Genomic DNA, 13,575 nt, shown 5'->3' with positions numbered 1-13,575 from the left:
GGGAGGTGTGGGGGATGTTGGGAGCAGTGTGGAAGGGTGTTGGGAGGTAGGGCAGTGTGGGAGGTGGGGGCGGTGTAGAGGGGTGTTCGGAGGTGGGGGCAGTGTAGAGGATTGTTGGAGGCAGTATGGGAGGTAGAGACTGTGGGGGTTTTGGGAGGTGTGGTGCAGCATCGGGGGTGTCTGTGTTGGGATGCCAAGCACTAACACATGCATCTCTCGCATTATGTTGGCAAATCTATCACACATCCATCCTCTGTACAGTGCATGTGGGGAGGAGAACTCATCTGGAGCTACGTGAAGGCACTAACTACACTGCACTTTATGGACAAGCTATATTTTATTCACAAAAGCAAAACAGCTTATAAAATACATCACCGCAACTATAATCTAGTCTCATTTTTTCTTCCCAAGAACCAGGATCTCAGCCTTCTCTTCCTAGCTTCGGTTTATGCCTGGTCCATTTTAGTCTTCAGGTCTCTGCTATTACCTACATACTGTGGCAGAAAAGCGGGGGAGGGAACAGACGTATCATTGCATATAGCAACAACAAATAAATAGAACAACCAGGCCAGACTCTTCAAAAGGGGATTTATGTTTGTTTGTTATGCTTATGCATTTCCTTAATGTGTATAGTTCAGCATTAGGAGCACAAATAACTTTAACAAAATGCACTTGATCTAATACACTGCATGCCACTGATTATTTGTAAAAATATTCAAGCACAACATAACATTATGAGGTTTATATTTTTCACCAATACAAATATAATTATGGATATTCCAGAACAGACGTTTAGAAAAACCTACTGCATAATGAGTAGACAGTATTCTGAAGAATAAACCGGTATGTATTGAAACTACACCACTTCTGACCAGCTTTCTCAGAGAATCTGTGTTTTATCCTCTTTCCTGAATTGTGCCCAACACAATAGGATCCAACCCTGATTGGGGCCTTGGAGTACTTTTGTAATACAAGTAATAAATAAAATGGAAATGGTAAAGTGTGAGAGTGTGTGCTACATATTTGAAACTTACCTTCGATTGTCTGACAGGCTCAAGTCTTCTGATCTAGATTTAGATTTTTAAAAAATGAGAGAGAAGATTATTTAAAACGAATTAAACGCTTCACGTAGTCTCGAAACTACAGAGCATATTCAGTTCTGTCTCTTCAAAATTCCAGCAATTCAGAAGAGAATTTCTTGCTATCTAAGGTGAATTCTACTGACGAATACAGAGTTCCTATAAAATACATTATTTTCCTGCAGGACAGGAAGACTTTCAAAGTGCAATTTCTGTAAAAAAAAAAAAAAAAACTTATTATGAAAATGCCATATACTGATTTTGGCCCCTGTCCTGCATCAGGTTCCGCTAGTGCAAATCCCTGTGCCCATGACTTACATGTAGCCTTGGCAGAATTACATTTTTATTTTTTTATAACTCTGATGGATAATATCAATGTTTACTTTTACCTATTTAAATGTTCAGAGTTGTGCAATATTATGAGTTTTAAGAATTTTTTTTCAATCTGTATTCATTTACATTTTCACAGTTGTAGAAAGTTATGGTGGAGGTCAGGCAATAATTATTTAATGACAGTAGACATTGAGATTCAACAAGTTAAAACTTTCTGACCATTAAAACAAATTGTCAACATCACATGTCAAAATAGCCAAATTAAATACCTTTAAATCACAGTCTAATAAGTTCTCAATCATTTTCCTTACTTTGCCTATGGGCAAATTTTGATTATCATTGATGGAAATTTTTGTTGCTGTTGTTTGGTGTGTGTTCGGTGAAACTGACATTTACTGACACCAACGAAAATCTAATCCTTCCAAGCCTATTTACATGGGACTGGAGACAGAGACACAGGCATAAGGGCCCAAGCTAGTAGATTGAGTCACAGTTTGGCTCCATCTTTCATAGATTCATAGATTCTAGGACTGGAAGGGACCTCGAGAGGTCATCGAGTCCAGTCCCCTGCCCGCATGGCAGGACCAAATACTGTCTAGACCATCCCTGATAGACATTTATCTAACCTACTCTTAAATATCTCCAGAGATGGAGATTCCACAACCTCCCTAGGCAATTTATTCCAGTGTTTAACCTCCCTGACAGTTAGGAACTTTTTCCTAATGTCCAACCTAGACCTCCCTCGCTGCAGTTTAAGCCCATTGCTTCTTGTTCTATCCTTAGAGGCTAAGGTGAACAAGTTTTCTCCCTCCTCCTCATGACACCCTTTTAGATACCTGAAAACTGCTATCATGTCCCCTCTCAGTCTTCTCTTTTCCAAACTAAACAAACCCAATTCTTTCAGCCTTCCTTCATAGGTCATGTTCTCAAGACCTTTAATCATTCTTGTTGCTCTTCTCTGGACCCTTTCCAATTTCTCCACATCTTTCTTGAAATGCGGTGCCCAGAACTGGACACAATACTCCAGCTGAGGCCTAACCAGAGCAGAGTAGAGCGGAAGAATGACTTCTCGTGTCTTGCTCACAACACACCTGTTAATACATCCCAGAATCATGTTTGCTTTTTTTGCAACAGCATCATACTGTTGACTCATATTTAGCTTAGTTTCTAAAACTAATTTGCAGATCTCTCTTTCTTCATACAATTTAAATGCCCTTAGTTGGTCCCCCACATTGCTATTCACATTTCCACTTAGACTGGTGGATTTTGGTTGCCTTTCAAGTTTTTTAGTTTTCACTGGCATATGAAGCCACAGTTGTATGTATCTTAAATATTTAATTTTTCCCTTTTCCATTGTGATTTTCCCAAGTATTACTGAATTCAAGCCAATTTTCTTTAACTCCTTTTATACAGCTACAGGCCTGACTTTCTGAAATCAGTTTTTTCTGTTACTGTCCTTTCTACAACAGCGTATTTAGCATAGTATGTCCATTATTGCCTAGCTCCATTTGTGTATGCTCACGAAATCGTCTCAGAAGTTTAAAAGCATACAGTTCCCAATGCACACCACTGACTGTCCATTCAACCATCTCATATTCATATGATCTTGCTCATGAACTCATCACCTCCACCACTGCCTAGAGAGATCCCAGATCTGTAAATGAAGGCTTGGAATTAGTTAATTAGGTGAACAAAATTATTTACTCATCGGCTTGTGAGTCCTCCTCCTTTGAGCAGAATCTACTCAAATCATTCCATTTTACAATCATGATGATAGAACCAACAAGGACAGGCAGAAAGAGACAGAAACTTAGCAGCAGCCAATTCTTCAAAGTGTTTTGGGAAGCTCTTTCTAAGATCATATCTAGAAAGGAAAACACACAACAGATTTCACAAATCCAAGCTGCTCAACTCCCAGCATTCTGTGTCGTTTATAAGGGGAAAGAGAGAGAAAGTTATCTGAGATTATAAAAGCATACAGTCCTTTCTAGAATAAAATATTGTTTCCATTTGGTTAAAAATGGAAATTGTGATAACTTTGTGTACAAGTTTACTCATTTCCTGAATCTCATTTATAGTCATGGCTTAATAATAAATGAGAGTTACTTACTGGAATGAAGTTCTCTGAGTATATTGCCTCAACATACACAATCTGTGGCATAAACATTTAGAGCAGTAAAATTATTGGGACCACGTAGAGTCACCCTCAGGACCTAGCATTCAGAACTGAGGTTACTGAAAGGTGACAGACTCACTCGTCCCTTAGTTCCAGTCACACAGTTGTAAGCCTGATTGAAAACTCCAACGAAGTAGGGTGCATGAGTGTGGATGAGCAGAGGAACTCCAGTAACCTTCCTTTCTTGTTCATGAAATTGCATAGGCACATCCTTGCTCTTGGAAGATTAATATGCAGTTACCAGGGCCGTAGCAACAAAGAATGTGGTCCCCTCCGAACGGTGGCCCCCTCCGAACATATGTCCGGGCGGGGCCCCTTACAATGCAGAAACTGGAATGCAGTATTTATTTTGCCACTTTTAGGGGCCCCCTTCCTTGCAGGGCCCCCTCCGGTCGGAGGGTACGGAGGGCACTCGCTACGCCTCTGACAGTTACTACCCAATTAAAAGGATATGGTGGAGGATCAACTGACTGGAAATTGTAATACTGCTCTCCCTAAAGGGGCATCTGACGTAGCTCCCAACTCAAGAAAGTAGCTCATCTTTCAAAAGGCCTGAAATATGTTTCCCTTGCTTTTTTTTAATCTTAGATATATCAGGAATATAGTCTTCTGTCCCTCTCCCTTGTTTTTGCTGGAAGGACCCAGAGTAGTGGATTTGGGAGCTCAGGAGGATGCTGAATAACTAACAAAAGAGCTTTTCTTGTGAATGTTTGTTAGGTGTTTGAAGTAAAGTTTTAAATAGTTTGAATAAAATCACTTCTAACACTGCTCTACAGCCAAAATGCTTCTGAAATAAATGTAGTCAAACTTTACTAATTCTGGGTCACTGAGAACGAAAATGATGCTTAAAATTGTTGATTGGCTCTACTTTTCAAGGTATGCTATTGGGTCAGTATATACGACCCTTGACTTCGGAATGGCGGAGGATAAGTGAGTTATAAAGGGAAGGGATCTCCATTTAAACCAGAAATGACTAAAATACATCTTTGACTGGATCTATGAATAAATCTATGACTGGGTTTGGACAGTACTTGCTTTGTAGGCAAAACAATGAACGATGCAATCTGAAGCTGGTATTGCGTCATACATGATATGAATTGCATCATGTTATTCCTAGAAGTCATGGATGATGCAATCATAACGAAGCTTATATCACTCTGCTGAACAAATTGCCCTATATCAGCCCTAGAAATCATACAGTGTCGTGCTCTCTTATTTGTCAGTGTTTGATTTTGCAAAGGGACACATTTCTGTTTAGCCAAAGTGATCAGAGATGCCTCGTACTTGTGTGAACAGTGCAGATAACTTCTGCTATGTTTGTGGTGAAGTGACTTTTGCATCACAAAAGTGCAGTATAACCACTATGGTTAAGAAAGCCTATCACCTTTATTTTGGCTGCAAAATTGGAGATCAGGACAAGATGTGGGCCCCACACATATGCTGCAACACTTGTGCAACAAATCTTCGCCAGTGGTTGAACAGGAAAAGGAAATCTATGCCTTTTGCTGTGCCAATGATTTGGAGAGAGCCAACAGATCATACCCACAATTGTTACTTCTGCATGGTGCCTCCAGTTGGGAAAGGTGTGTCAAAGAAGAAAAAGTGGACTGTGCATTATCCAAACATTCCATCAGCTATACGCCCAGTACCCCACGGAGAAGGACTGCCGGTTCCCGATGCACCAGAATCACTCTCACTTGAGTCAGACGAGGAAGAGGAAGAGGATGAAACTTCTGGTCCTGAACCATCAATGTCACAGGACCCACATTTTCTCCCATCCTCCTCCTCTGAACCACACCTCATAACACAAGGTGAACTGAATGACCTTGTCAGGGATTTGGAACTACCCAAGAGTAAGGCAGAGCTGTTGGGCTCCAGACTACAGCAGTGGAATCTCCTGGCAGGTGACGTTAGGGTTTCCATGTTCCGTGACCGTCAAAAGGATCTTGTCCCATTCTTCTTCATGGAAGGTGATCTTGTAGCCTGCAACAACATCGACGGTGTGATGGCAGCCCTCAACATCGTTCACGATCCAGATGAGTGGAGACTGTTCATTGATTCATCGAAGACGAGTCTTAAAGCTGTTTTACTGCATAATGGCAATGTTTTGCCATCAATTCCAGTTGGTCATGCAGTCCATATGAAAGAAACCTATGACAACATGAAACAACTTTTGAGGTGCATAAACTATGACCAACATCAGTGGCAGCTTTGTGGCGATTTGAAGGTTGTTGCTCTCTTGCTTGGTCTGCAGACTGGATACACAAAGTACTGCTGTTTTCTCTGCGAATGGGATAGTCGTGCAAGAGATTCCCACTACATCAGGAAAGATTGGCCACTCCGACAGTCATTGGAGCCTGGGAGGAAAAGTGTTCAGCATCCACCACTTGTTGAATCAAGGAAGATTTTGTTACCACCCTTACACATCAAGCTGGGTCTGATGAAGAACTTTGTCAAGGCCATTGACAAAACACAAGCAGCTTTCAAGTACCTCCGTGGAAAATTTCCAAGGTTAAGTGAAGCTAAGATAAAGGAAGGTGTCTTTGTTGGTCCTCAGATTCGTGAACTTCTTCGAGATGATGCATTTGACCATGGACTGCGTGGTAAGGAAAAGACGGCATGGAAAGCCTTCCAATTAGTGGCAATACATTTTCTCGGACACAACAAGGCAGACAACTACAGGTCGTTGGTGGAAAACCTCCTCGAGGCATACAAAAGCCTTGGTTGCAACATGTCACTAAAGATACATTTTTTGCACTCTCATCTAGATTTTTTTCCACCGAACTGCGGAGCAGTGAGCGACGAGCACGGCGAGCGATTTCACCAGGACATTGCAACAATGGAGAAACGCTATCAGGGCAAATGGAGCCCATCAATGCTTACAGACTATTGCTGGACAGTGACAAGAGATGCTCCATTTAATGAATACAAGAGACAAGCCAAGAAGCGCCGAGTAGACACTGAATAGGACTAAACTATGTATATAATAGTTTTTTGCCTTTTGATTCATAATAAATTTTATTTATATAACCCTTTTGCTGATTTTTAAAGTGTTACATAAACAGGACAGGTGAAATATTATCATGTAAAGCAACCATAAACACATGAAAAGACCTAGGTTTACAATTTATGATTAAAACTCTACTATCTACACAATATACATACATATTTTTACATAAAATGTAAAAACTTAAATATCTTAGAAACAGTAGCCAATCAGTTGTTTTAATTGTCATATTTGAATTCAGCACATCAAAATACATAATAAATAGCACATTTTATCTCTGAAGCAGACGACGTCTCAAAAATTGTAGACCAGTGTAATCAGCCAATCATATTTACTAGTTATTTGGTCATCAATAGAGACTTCTAGGAAAAACAAGGCTGGTAAGATCTGAATTTTTGGCATACATTGAAAGGAAAAAATCCAAATCAATCAAAGACCCACCATACACTAACATACAATTCCAGACCTTCTGTATACATCATAAAGCAGAATAAAGGACACAAGCATTTTTTTTTAACCTTTGCAGGTCAACTTTAACATTGAGCTTGTGAAATTTTGACTCCTCATTTGAGACTATATGGTTTAGAAAAAATACTGACATTATAATAATATTGCGGTTTAGGCAGAATTCAATAATCATCTTCGGTAAAAGTTTTAGATTCACAGAAGCACCAATTTCTCCTTCTAGACTGAAAGCTCTCTAGTGTAGAGATTATCTTTATTCATGTACCTGGTACAGGGCTGAGCCCATTAACAATGCTTAACAAAAAAAAATAGAAAGAAAATCTGTAAAATGGGGGATTACTCAGTAAAGCTTGGATATCACAGACCCTCCTCACTAACACTGGAATTTTTTTACCAGCTTCTGATGCACAAACTGTTTCAGTTTTGGTCGCAAGTTTTAATTCCACACAATTGTATTCTCTAAAGTATTTTTTTTACTTTCTTTAGACTTAACAGTTTTGAAATCAAAGTCATGGATTATGTTTTAAAGTTAACTTTTCAAAACAAAGTGAATATTTGTATTTTGTAGTTTAAATATTTAGGGATCAATTTTAACAATGAAGAAAGAGAGACACTGATTGTGCTAACTAAAGTGGACAGAGTGCAGGCAGGGATTATGAAAGCTTTTCCATGCAGTCTTATCCTCAAATGACAGATATCTTTCCAGATCTCAAAAGCATTTGTACTATATGGTTGAATTGGAGAAACTAGCAGTGTGTTGAGAGAGAGATGATTCCGAGCCTGATGTATTAGCCCGGTGTGCCATCTATCTGTCAACAGAGGCTGTATATCTGTTTATAAGATAATATAATACTTTAGCATTTTCTTAACACAGACACTATTCTTATTATTTATTTGTATTATGGTAGTACCTATTAATAAGTATAGGCCAGACTCTGCCCTCAACTGTGTCTGTGTAAATCAGAAGTAACTGAGACTAGAATCTGATGCTATGTCATTAAGCAAATGAAGTCTAGTAGTATTATTTATGTATTTGTATTTATTAAAAAACTAACAAAACATATCTGGATACTCTGTGAACCTCAAAAATTCAATACATTAAAAAAAATCCCAGCAACTTCAGTAGTATATAATAATATTTAGTAACCACATAGCACAAAAAAATATAGCAAATTCCTCATTTCCTGTATTACAAACATTCTTTTTTCGCAAAAATATAGAATGTCAGTTTACAGGTTTTCCTCTTAGCTACCCCATCACTGGTGGTGTGATTTTCTGGATATTACGATGGTATGTTTATCTAAGATGCCCATCACCAAAGTATCATATCCCCACTCTTTTTCATTTAGAGAAGAGTCTCTGAATTCAGGTCAGTGAGATGAAGGGCATTTGATTTACCAGATTTGCTTGGATTACTAACCAGAGTCCAAAAATCGAAGCCCACTGTCAATACTTCCCCCTACTGGAGAGCCTTTCGTTCTGCAATCCGGAGGATTCCAGCCAGGATTACAATGACAATGTTTCTTATTGTTGCATACCTGAAAACACAGGGGAATATAGCAAAATTACTCATTTAGTGAGTTTTCCTCAGAGATGAGTACTGTTGGGTACCTTCTAAGACAGTGGTTTTCAACCTTTTGTCATTTGTGGACCCCTAAAAAATTTCAAATGGAGGCGCAGAGCCCCCTGGAAATCTTAGACATAGTGTGCGGACTCCCAGGGGTCCACGAATCACAGGTTGAAGACTAGTGCTCTGAAATTACACTTTTCTTGTCAACCTCCTTGTTCTAGCTAGACCAAGGACTAATCCTGCTCCCACTGATATCAATATGAATTTTGCATTGACTTTAGTGGGATAGGGTGAGGCCCAAATTTTACTGAACAGTCTGACACTTCAGAAAATACACCAGACAATGAGCTGAAAATAAGACAGCATCTAACCTCCTCAAAAAGCTGTATAAATATAAAGCATAAAGCCCTTTGAGGCAAGTATGCTATACTGTACTGTTCCTTGGACCAGAGAGGTGGACTGACTTGCCCAAGGTCAACACCAAGGTAATGGCAAAACTGAAATTAGAACTCAGGGACTTGCTAGTTTTCCCTCCTGTCCTCAATCCACTACACCAGCATGGTTCCTCCCACTGTCTACAGTCATGTTACATTTTTTATAAATCTACACTAATTTGGTCCTGTTCAAAGATACAGATCTTGACCCTTATTTGATTTTTTTTCTTTTACTAATCTGCCCAAGCAATTAATCATTTCATAATTATATTGTGCATAACAATCTCTTTCTCACATTCTAATTTTGTTACTGGTTCTAAGAAAGAAAAATGGTGTAAATTATTTTACTCAATTATTCCCATAAATAACTGACAGTGGTATTGTGATTTTGGACCCCAAGTGTAAGCCCAAAAGGGCTTTTACAGCCAATCCATAGACACTTCAAAATGGGGTTTCATAAAGAAAGAACTTCCTGAACAATATTAATAGAAGCAGTAACACCAAAATAGTAATATTATTGTTACTTACTCCATGACCGTTGCATTTTACTTGTGGATTACAATCATATCCCAGGACTGCATAAAACTGGCATGTGCGGTTTATACAAACCTAAACAACAAACAAACCCATAGCATAAAATTCCAATTCAAATGAGTCCGACAATCTTAGCATTCAGTATTCTGGCTGCATGCTCTGAAAAGAAGTCTAGAATGGAAAGGCCATATTACAGCTTTATGGAAATACTCTAATGCTTGCCAAAGGGTAACTGGCAATGCAGAATGAAGACAATTTCATTGTTGCTGCCTGTATTCTATAGGAGTGGCAGATTAAGAAGGGATGCTCAAGAAAAACTGCAATGAAAGAAAAGATACTGTTAATAACCACATCTACAAATAGCATGTATGTTTATACTTTTAAAAACAACGCAAAAGCACTTTGATTTGTCAATACATATGTTTTCTTAAGTTGAGTACTACTGTAACTGCTGGTGTTCTTTTCCTCCTCTGGTATAGTTTATATTCCATTGGCTGCTGAGTCCATTGCTAAGGGCCACTTTGTGCCTTACCCTTCGAGGGGTGCATGAGATGTGGGAGGAAGAAAAGCAAGGTGCTTTTTTCATTCTGTTGTGCAGCTCCAGTATGGGCCACACACAACTGCAGTTACCGGCAATGCCAAGTTGGGGAAGGGAGTCAAAGAGTCCGGGGACTGCCTCCTCCTTGCAACCCCGGGGTACAATCCACCCCAAAAGGGAAAGAGAGCAGGGCCCTCTGCACTGATCTGTGGAGAGAGACTAATGCACAGGGCAAAGGTGTGGAAGAATATGCTACACCCCATAACGGGGTACAGTAGCAGGCAGCTCCCATGTGCATTCGGGAGCTTCAGGAATTCCAACTCTGAGCCTCCCCCTGGGTGGCATGGATTAGCATCACTCTTTGTTCTGGGCTGTGTTCAATTTCTACCTTCTCTAGACCATTCAATGTTTTCTACTCTTTTATCATGTCCCCTCTTATTAATTTCCTTTCTAAAGTAAACAATCCTAATCTTTTCTATCTCTTTTCATATGACAGTTTTTCACGCCTCTAATCACTCTCGTCACTCTTCTCTGAATTCCCTCTAATTCTGTAATATCCTTTATGAGCTAGGGTGACCAATACTTCCCACAATATTCTAAATAAAGGTTTACCATCAGTGCATATAATAGCATTATAATATTTTCCATATTATTTTCCATCCCATTCTTTATGCATCCTAACATCGTGTTCAGTTTTTTGACCACAGCTGCACATTAAGCAGAGGTCTTCAATAAATTATCCACAGTGATGCTCAGGTCCCTTCCTGAGTTGACACAGTTAATGTAGAACCATGCAGAGTGTATCAGAAATACATATTTTCCACCAATATGTTTTACTTTGCATTTGCCAACATTGAACTTTATTTGCCATTGTGTTGCCCACTTACACAGCTTGGTTAAGTCTTTCTGAAGTTCCTCACAGTCTTCTCTGGTCCTGACTACCATAAATCACTTTGTGTCACATGCAAATTTGCTACTTCATTGCTCACCCATATCATTAGTAAATATATTAAACAAAACTAGATCTAATACAGAACTATGAGGCATCCCACTGTTAATCTTTTGCTATGATTAAAACTGTTCTTTGCTTCCTGTCTTTTAGGCCAGGTTTACACTACACGTTTTTTTCAACATAGCTCTGTTCAGGAGAGTGATGGGGTTTGGTTTGTGACTGACATACCTGCACCATCCTACTGTAGATGCAGTATCTGTACTAGCAAAACTGTGCCAGTTTACTTTTGCCAGTAAAGTCTATTTCGCTCAGGAGGGTTGGAATAAGCTACGCCTGAAAAAGCAGACTTTTGCTGTTATAAGCTGTTTCTACACTAGGAGTGATTTTTGACAACACTTTGCCTCAACCCCCCTGACTACTTATTCTCTTTAAGTAGCTTCTTGGGAAGGACTTTGTCAAAGGCCTTTTCAAAGTCTAAATAAATTATGTCAGCTAGTTCTCCTTTATCCACTACTTTACTGACATATTCAAAGAATTCTAATAGGTTGGTCAGACATGATTTTCCTTTGCAGAAACAATGTTAGTGTCTATCATTTCATGATCTTCCAGATATTTTACTATTCCATCTTTAATTATAATTTCAGCCAATTTACCAGGTACAGACGTAAAGTTTACAGGTCTCTAATTCCCTGGATCACACCTAGACTCATTTAAAAGCAACATTTGCTACTCTCCGATCCTCTGATTTAGTTGGTGAGTTTCTTTCTTTCTTTTTTTTTTTTTTAAAGAGAGATTGCATATTTTTATTAGCAGCTCAGTCACTTTGTACTTGAACTCCTTCTTAAATCAGGCCTCTTTCAGTGCCTGTGTTGGCCAGGATTCTCCACTTGTACCACTGCTTATTATTTTAGTAAATATTTGTTTTTAAATTATCTTCTCCCCTAAAACAGCACATTTCAACCTTGATTTTATTTTATATATTGGTGGAGGAATCCAAAATCAGACTTAGAACATGATCATGGTTGTACACTTAACTAGGGTAACACTATTTTGCAGCCCCCTAATGACAATTACTGAGACTGTAAGCAATTTGTGGAAGGGACTGTCTTTTTTATATATGTTTGTATAGCACCAACTACAATGGGACTAGGACCTCTAGGCCCTACTGTAAAACAAATAATAATGATGATTAAGTAGTAATAAAGTAATTCTCTAACACAGTTTAAAATACATTATAGTGAATTAAAACAAGGCACAGGGATTAGTCATGTGGCTAACACTGGAATGGGTTACCTAGGGAGGTGGTGGAATCTCCTTCCTTAGAGGTTTTTAAGGTCAGGCTTGACAAAGTCCTGGCTGGGATGATTTAGCTGGGGATTGGTCCTGCTTTGAGCAGGGGGTTGGACTAGATGACGTCTATCATTCTAAAGGTCTACAATAATCATCCATCATCACTCTAGACTGAAAATTTTCCTCTGGAGTTAAATGAGTAAGTAAATAAAACATCAGTAATGAATAACCTTGAGCTATGTTGCCAAAAGGTAAATATTTCTACAACTTAATCAAGTTTACAAAGTCCACATACATACTGACATTTTAGATGCTTATAAAATATTTCCTTACTTTACCAGGCCCACACTTTGTGCCTTCTTTAACCAGTAGAGGGTCATTCTCTGTGGGTGGCTTCATATAATCTAAAGATATACATACATGCTCGCGCACTTGAGCATAAATGATAGCAGCTTTTTCTTTAGTGAATGGAATGCGACTTGGATATGTACAAACTAACTTTCCACATGTGACATCCCTATAAAATTCAATAGCAGAGGAAAATAAAATGATACATGTGACAGCTGATTGAGCAATACATTAGAAAAATGAAACTGTAGAAAACAAATAGGGTATTGCACATATTAGAGCGATATAAAGGTCATGAGCAGGGCAAAGAAGGCAGAAGACTGATCTTTGAAATAAGGAGCGAACTGATGCAAATCCACCAGATTACTCTTGCCTGCAAATGGGAATGAGGCCACAGTGGGGCACATATAAGAACATCAGAATGGCTATACTAGGTCAGACCAAAGGTCCATCTAACCCAGTAGCCTGTCTTCTGACAGTGGTCAATGCCAGATGCCCCAGAGGGAATGAACAGAACAGGGAATCATCAAGTGATCCATCCCCTGTCGCCCATTCCCAGCTTCTGACAATCAGAGGCTAGGGACACCATCCCTGCCCCAATAGTTTTGTGCTTCATGGACATGCAAGGATTAAACTTAAGGTCATGGTTTTTTTCAGTTATGTTCATTCACGGCCCACACCTCAATCTTTATGTACCATGTGCTCTTCTGGTGGAAGAGGAAGCAGGTGTGCAAGGCATTAAGGTCTATTCTGTCCAGTGTGGAGCAATACGCCTAGTCAATAACCTTACTTGGATCCAAGCACAGCTTCTGCTAATACTTGCATTCCATGCTACAGTATCAAGGTCTA

The 13,575-nt window shown here is 39.2% G+C and overlaps 1 protein-coding gene across 1 annotated transcript in view; it reads right to left on the bottom strand.

The window, feature by feature from the left end:
• Positions 1-8,475: 8,475 nt before the first annotated feature.
• Positions 8,476-13,575, bottom strand: part of LOC113407722 (disintegrin and metalloproteinase domain-containing protein 2-like) — a 37,478-nt gene continuing 32,378 nt past the window's right edge. The window contains exons 14-17 of the mRNA XM_026657466.2: positions 13,423-13,433; positions 12,712-12,895; positions 9,593-9,673; positions 8,476-8,598 (exon numbers count right to left, since the gene is read on the bottom strand). Of these exons, the coding sequence (XP_026513251.2) occupies positions 8,476-8,598; positions 9,593-9,673; positions 12,712-12,895; positions 13,423-13,433 (399 nt within the window). The remainder of the gene's footprint in view (positions 8,599-9,592; positions 9,674-12,711; positions 12,896-13,422; positions 13,434-13,575) is intronic.

This window comes from Terrapene carolina, unplaced genomic scaffold, assembly GCF_002925995.2.
Source record: "Terrapene carolina triunguis isolate 2854851 unplaced genomic scaffold, T_m_triunguis-2.0 Scaffold53, whole genome shotgun sequence".
NCBI classification, from domain to species: Eukaryota; Metazoa; Chordata; order Testudines; family Emydidae; genus Terrapene; species Terrapene triunguis.
Note: the sequence above shows the minus strand (reverse complement) of the source record. Positions and strands in the feature narration are given on the sequence as shown.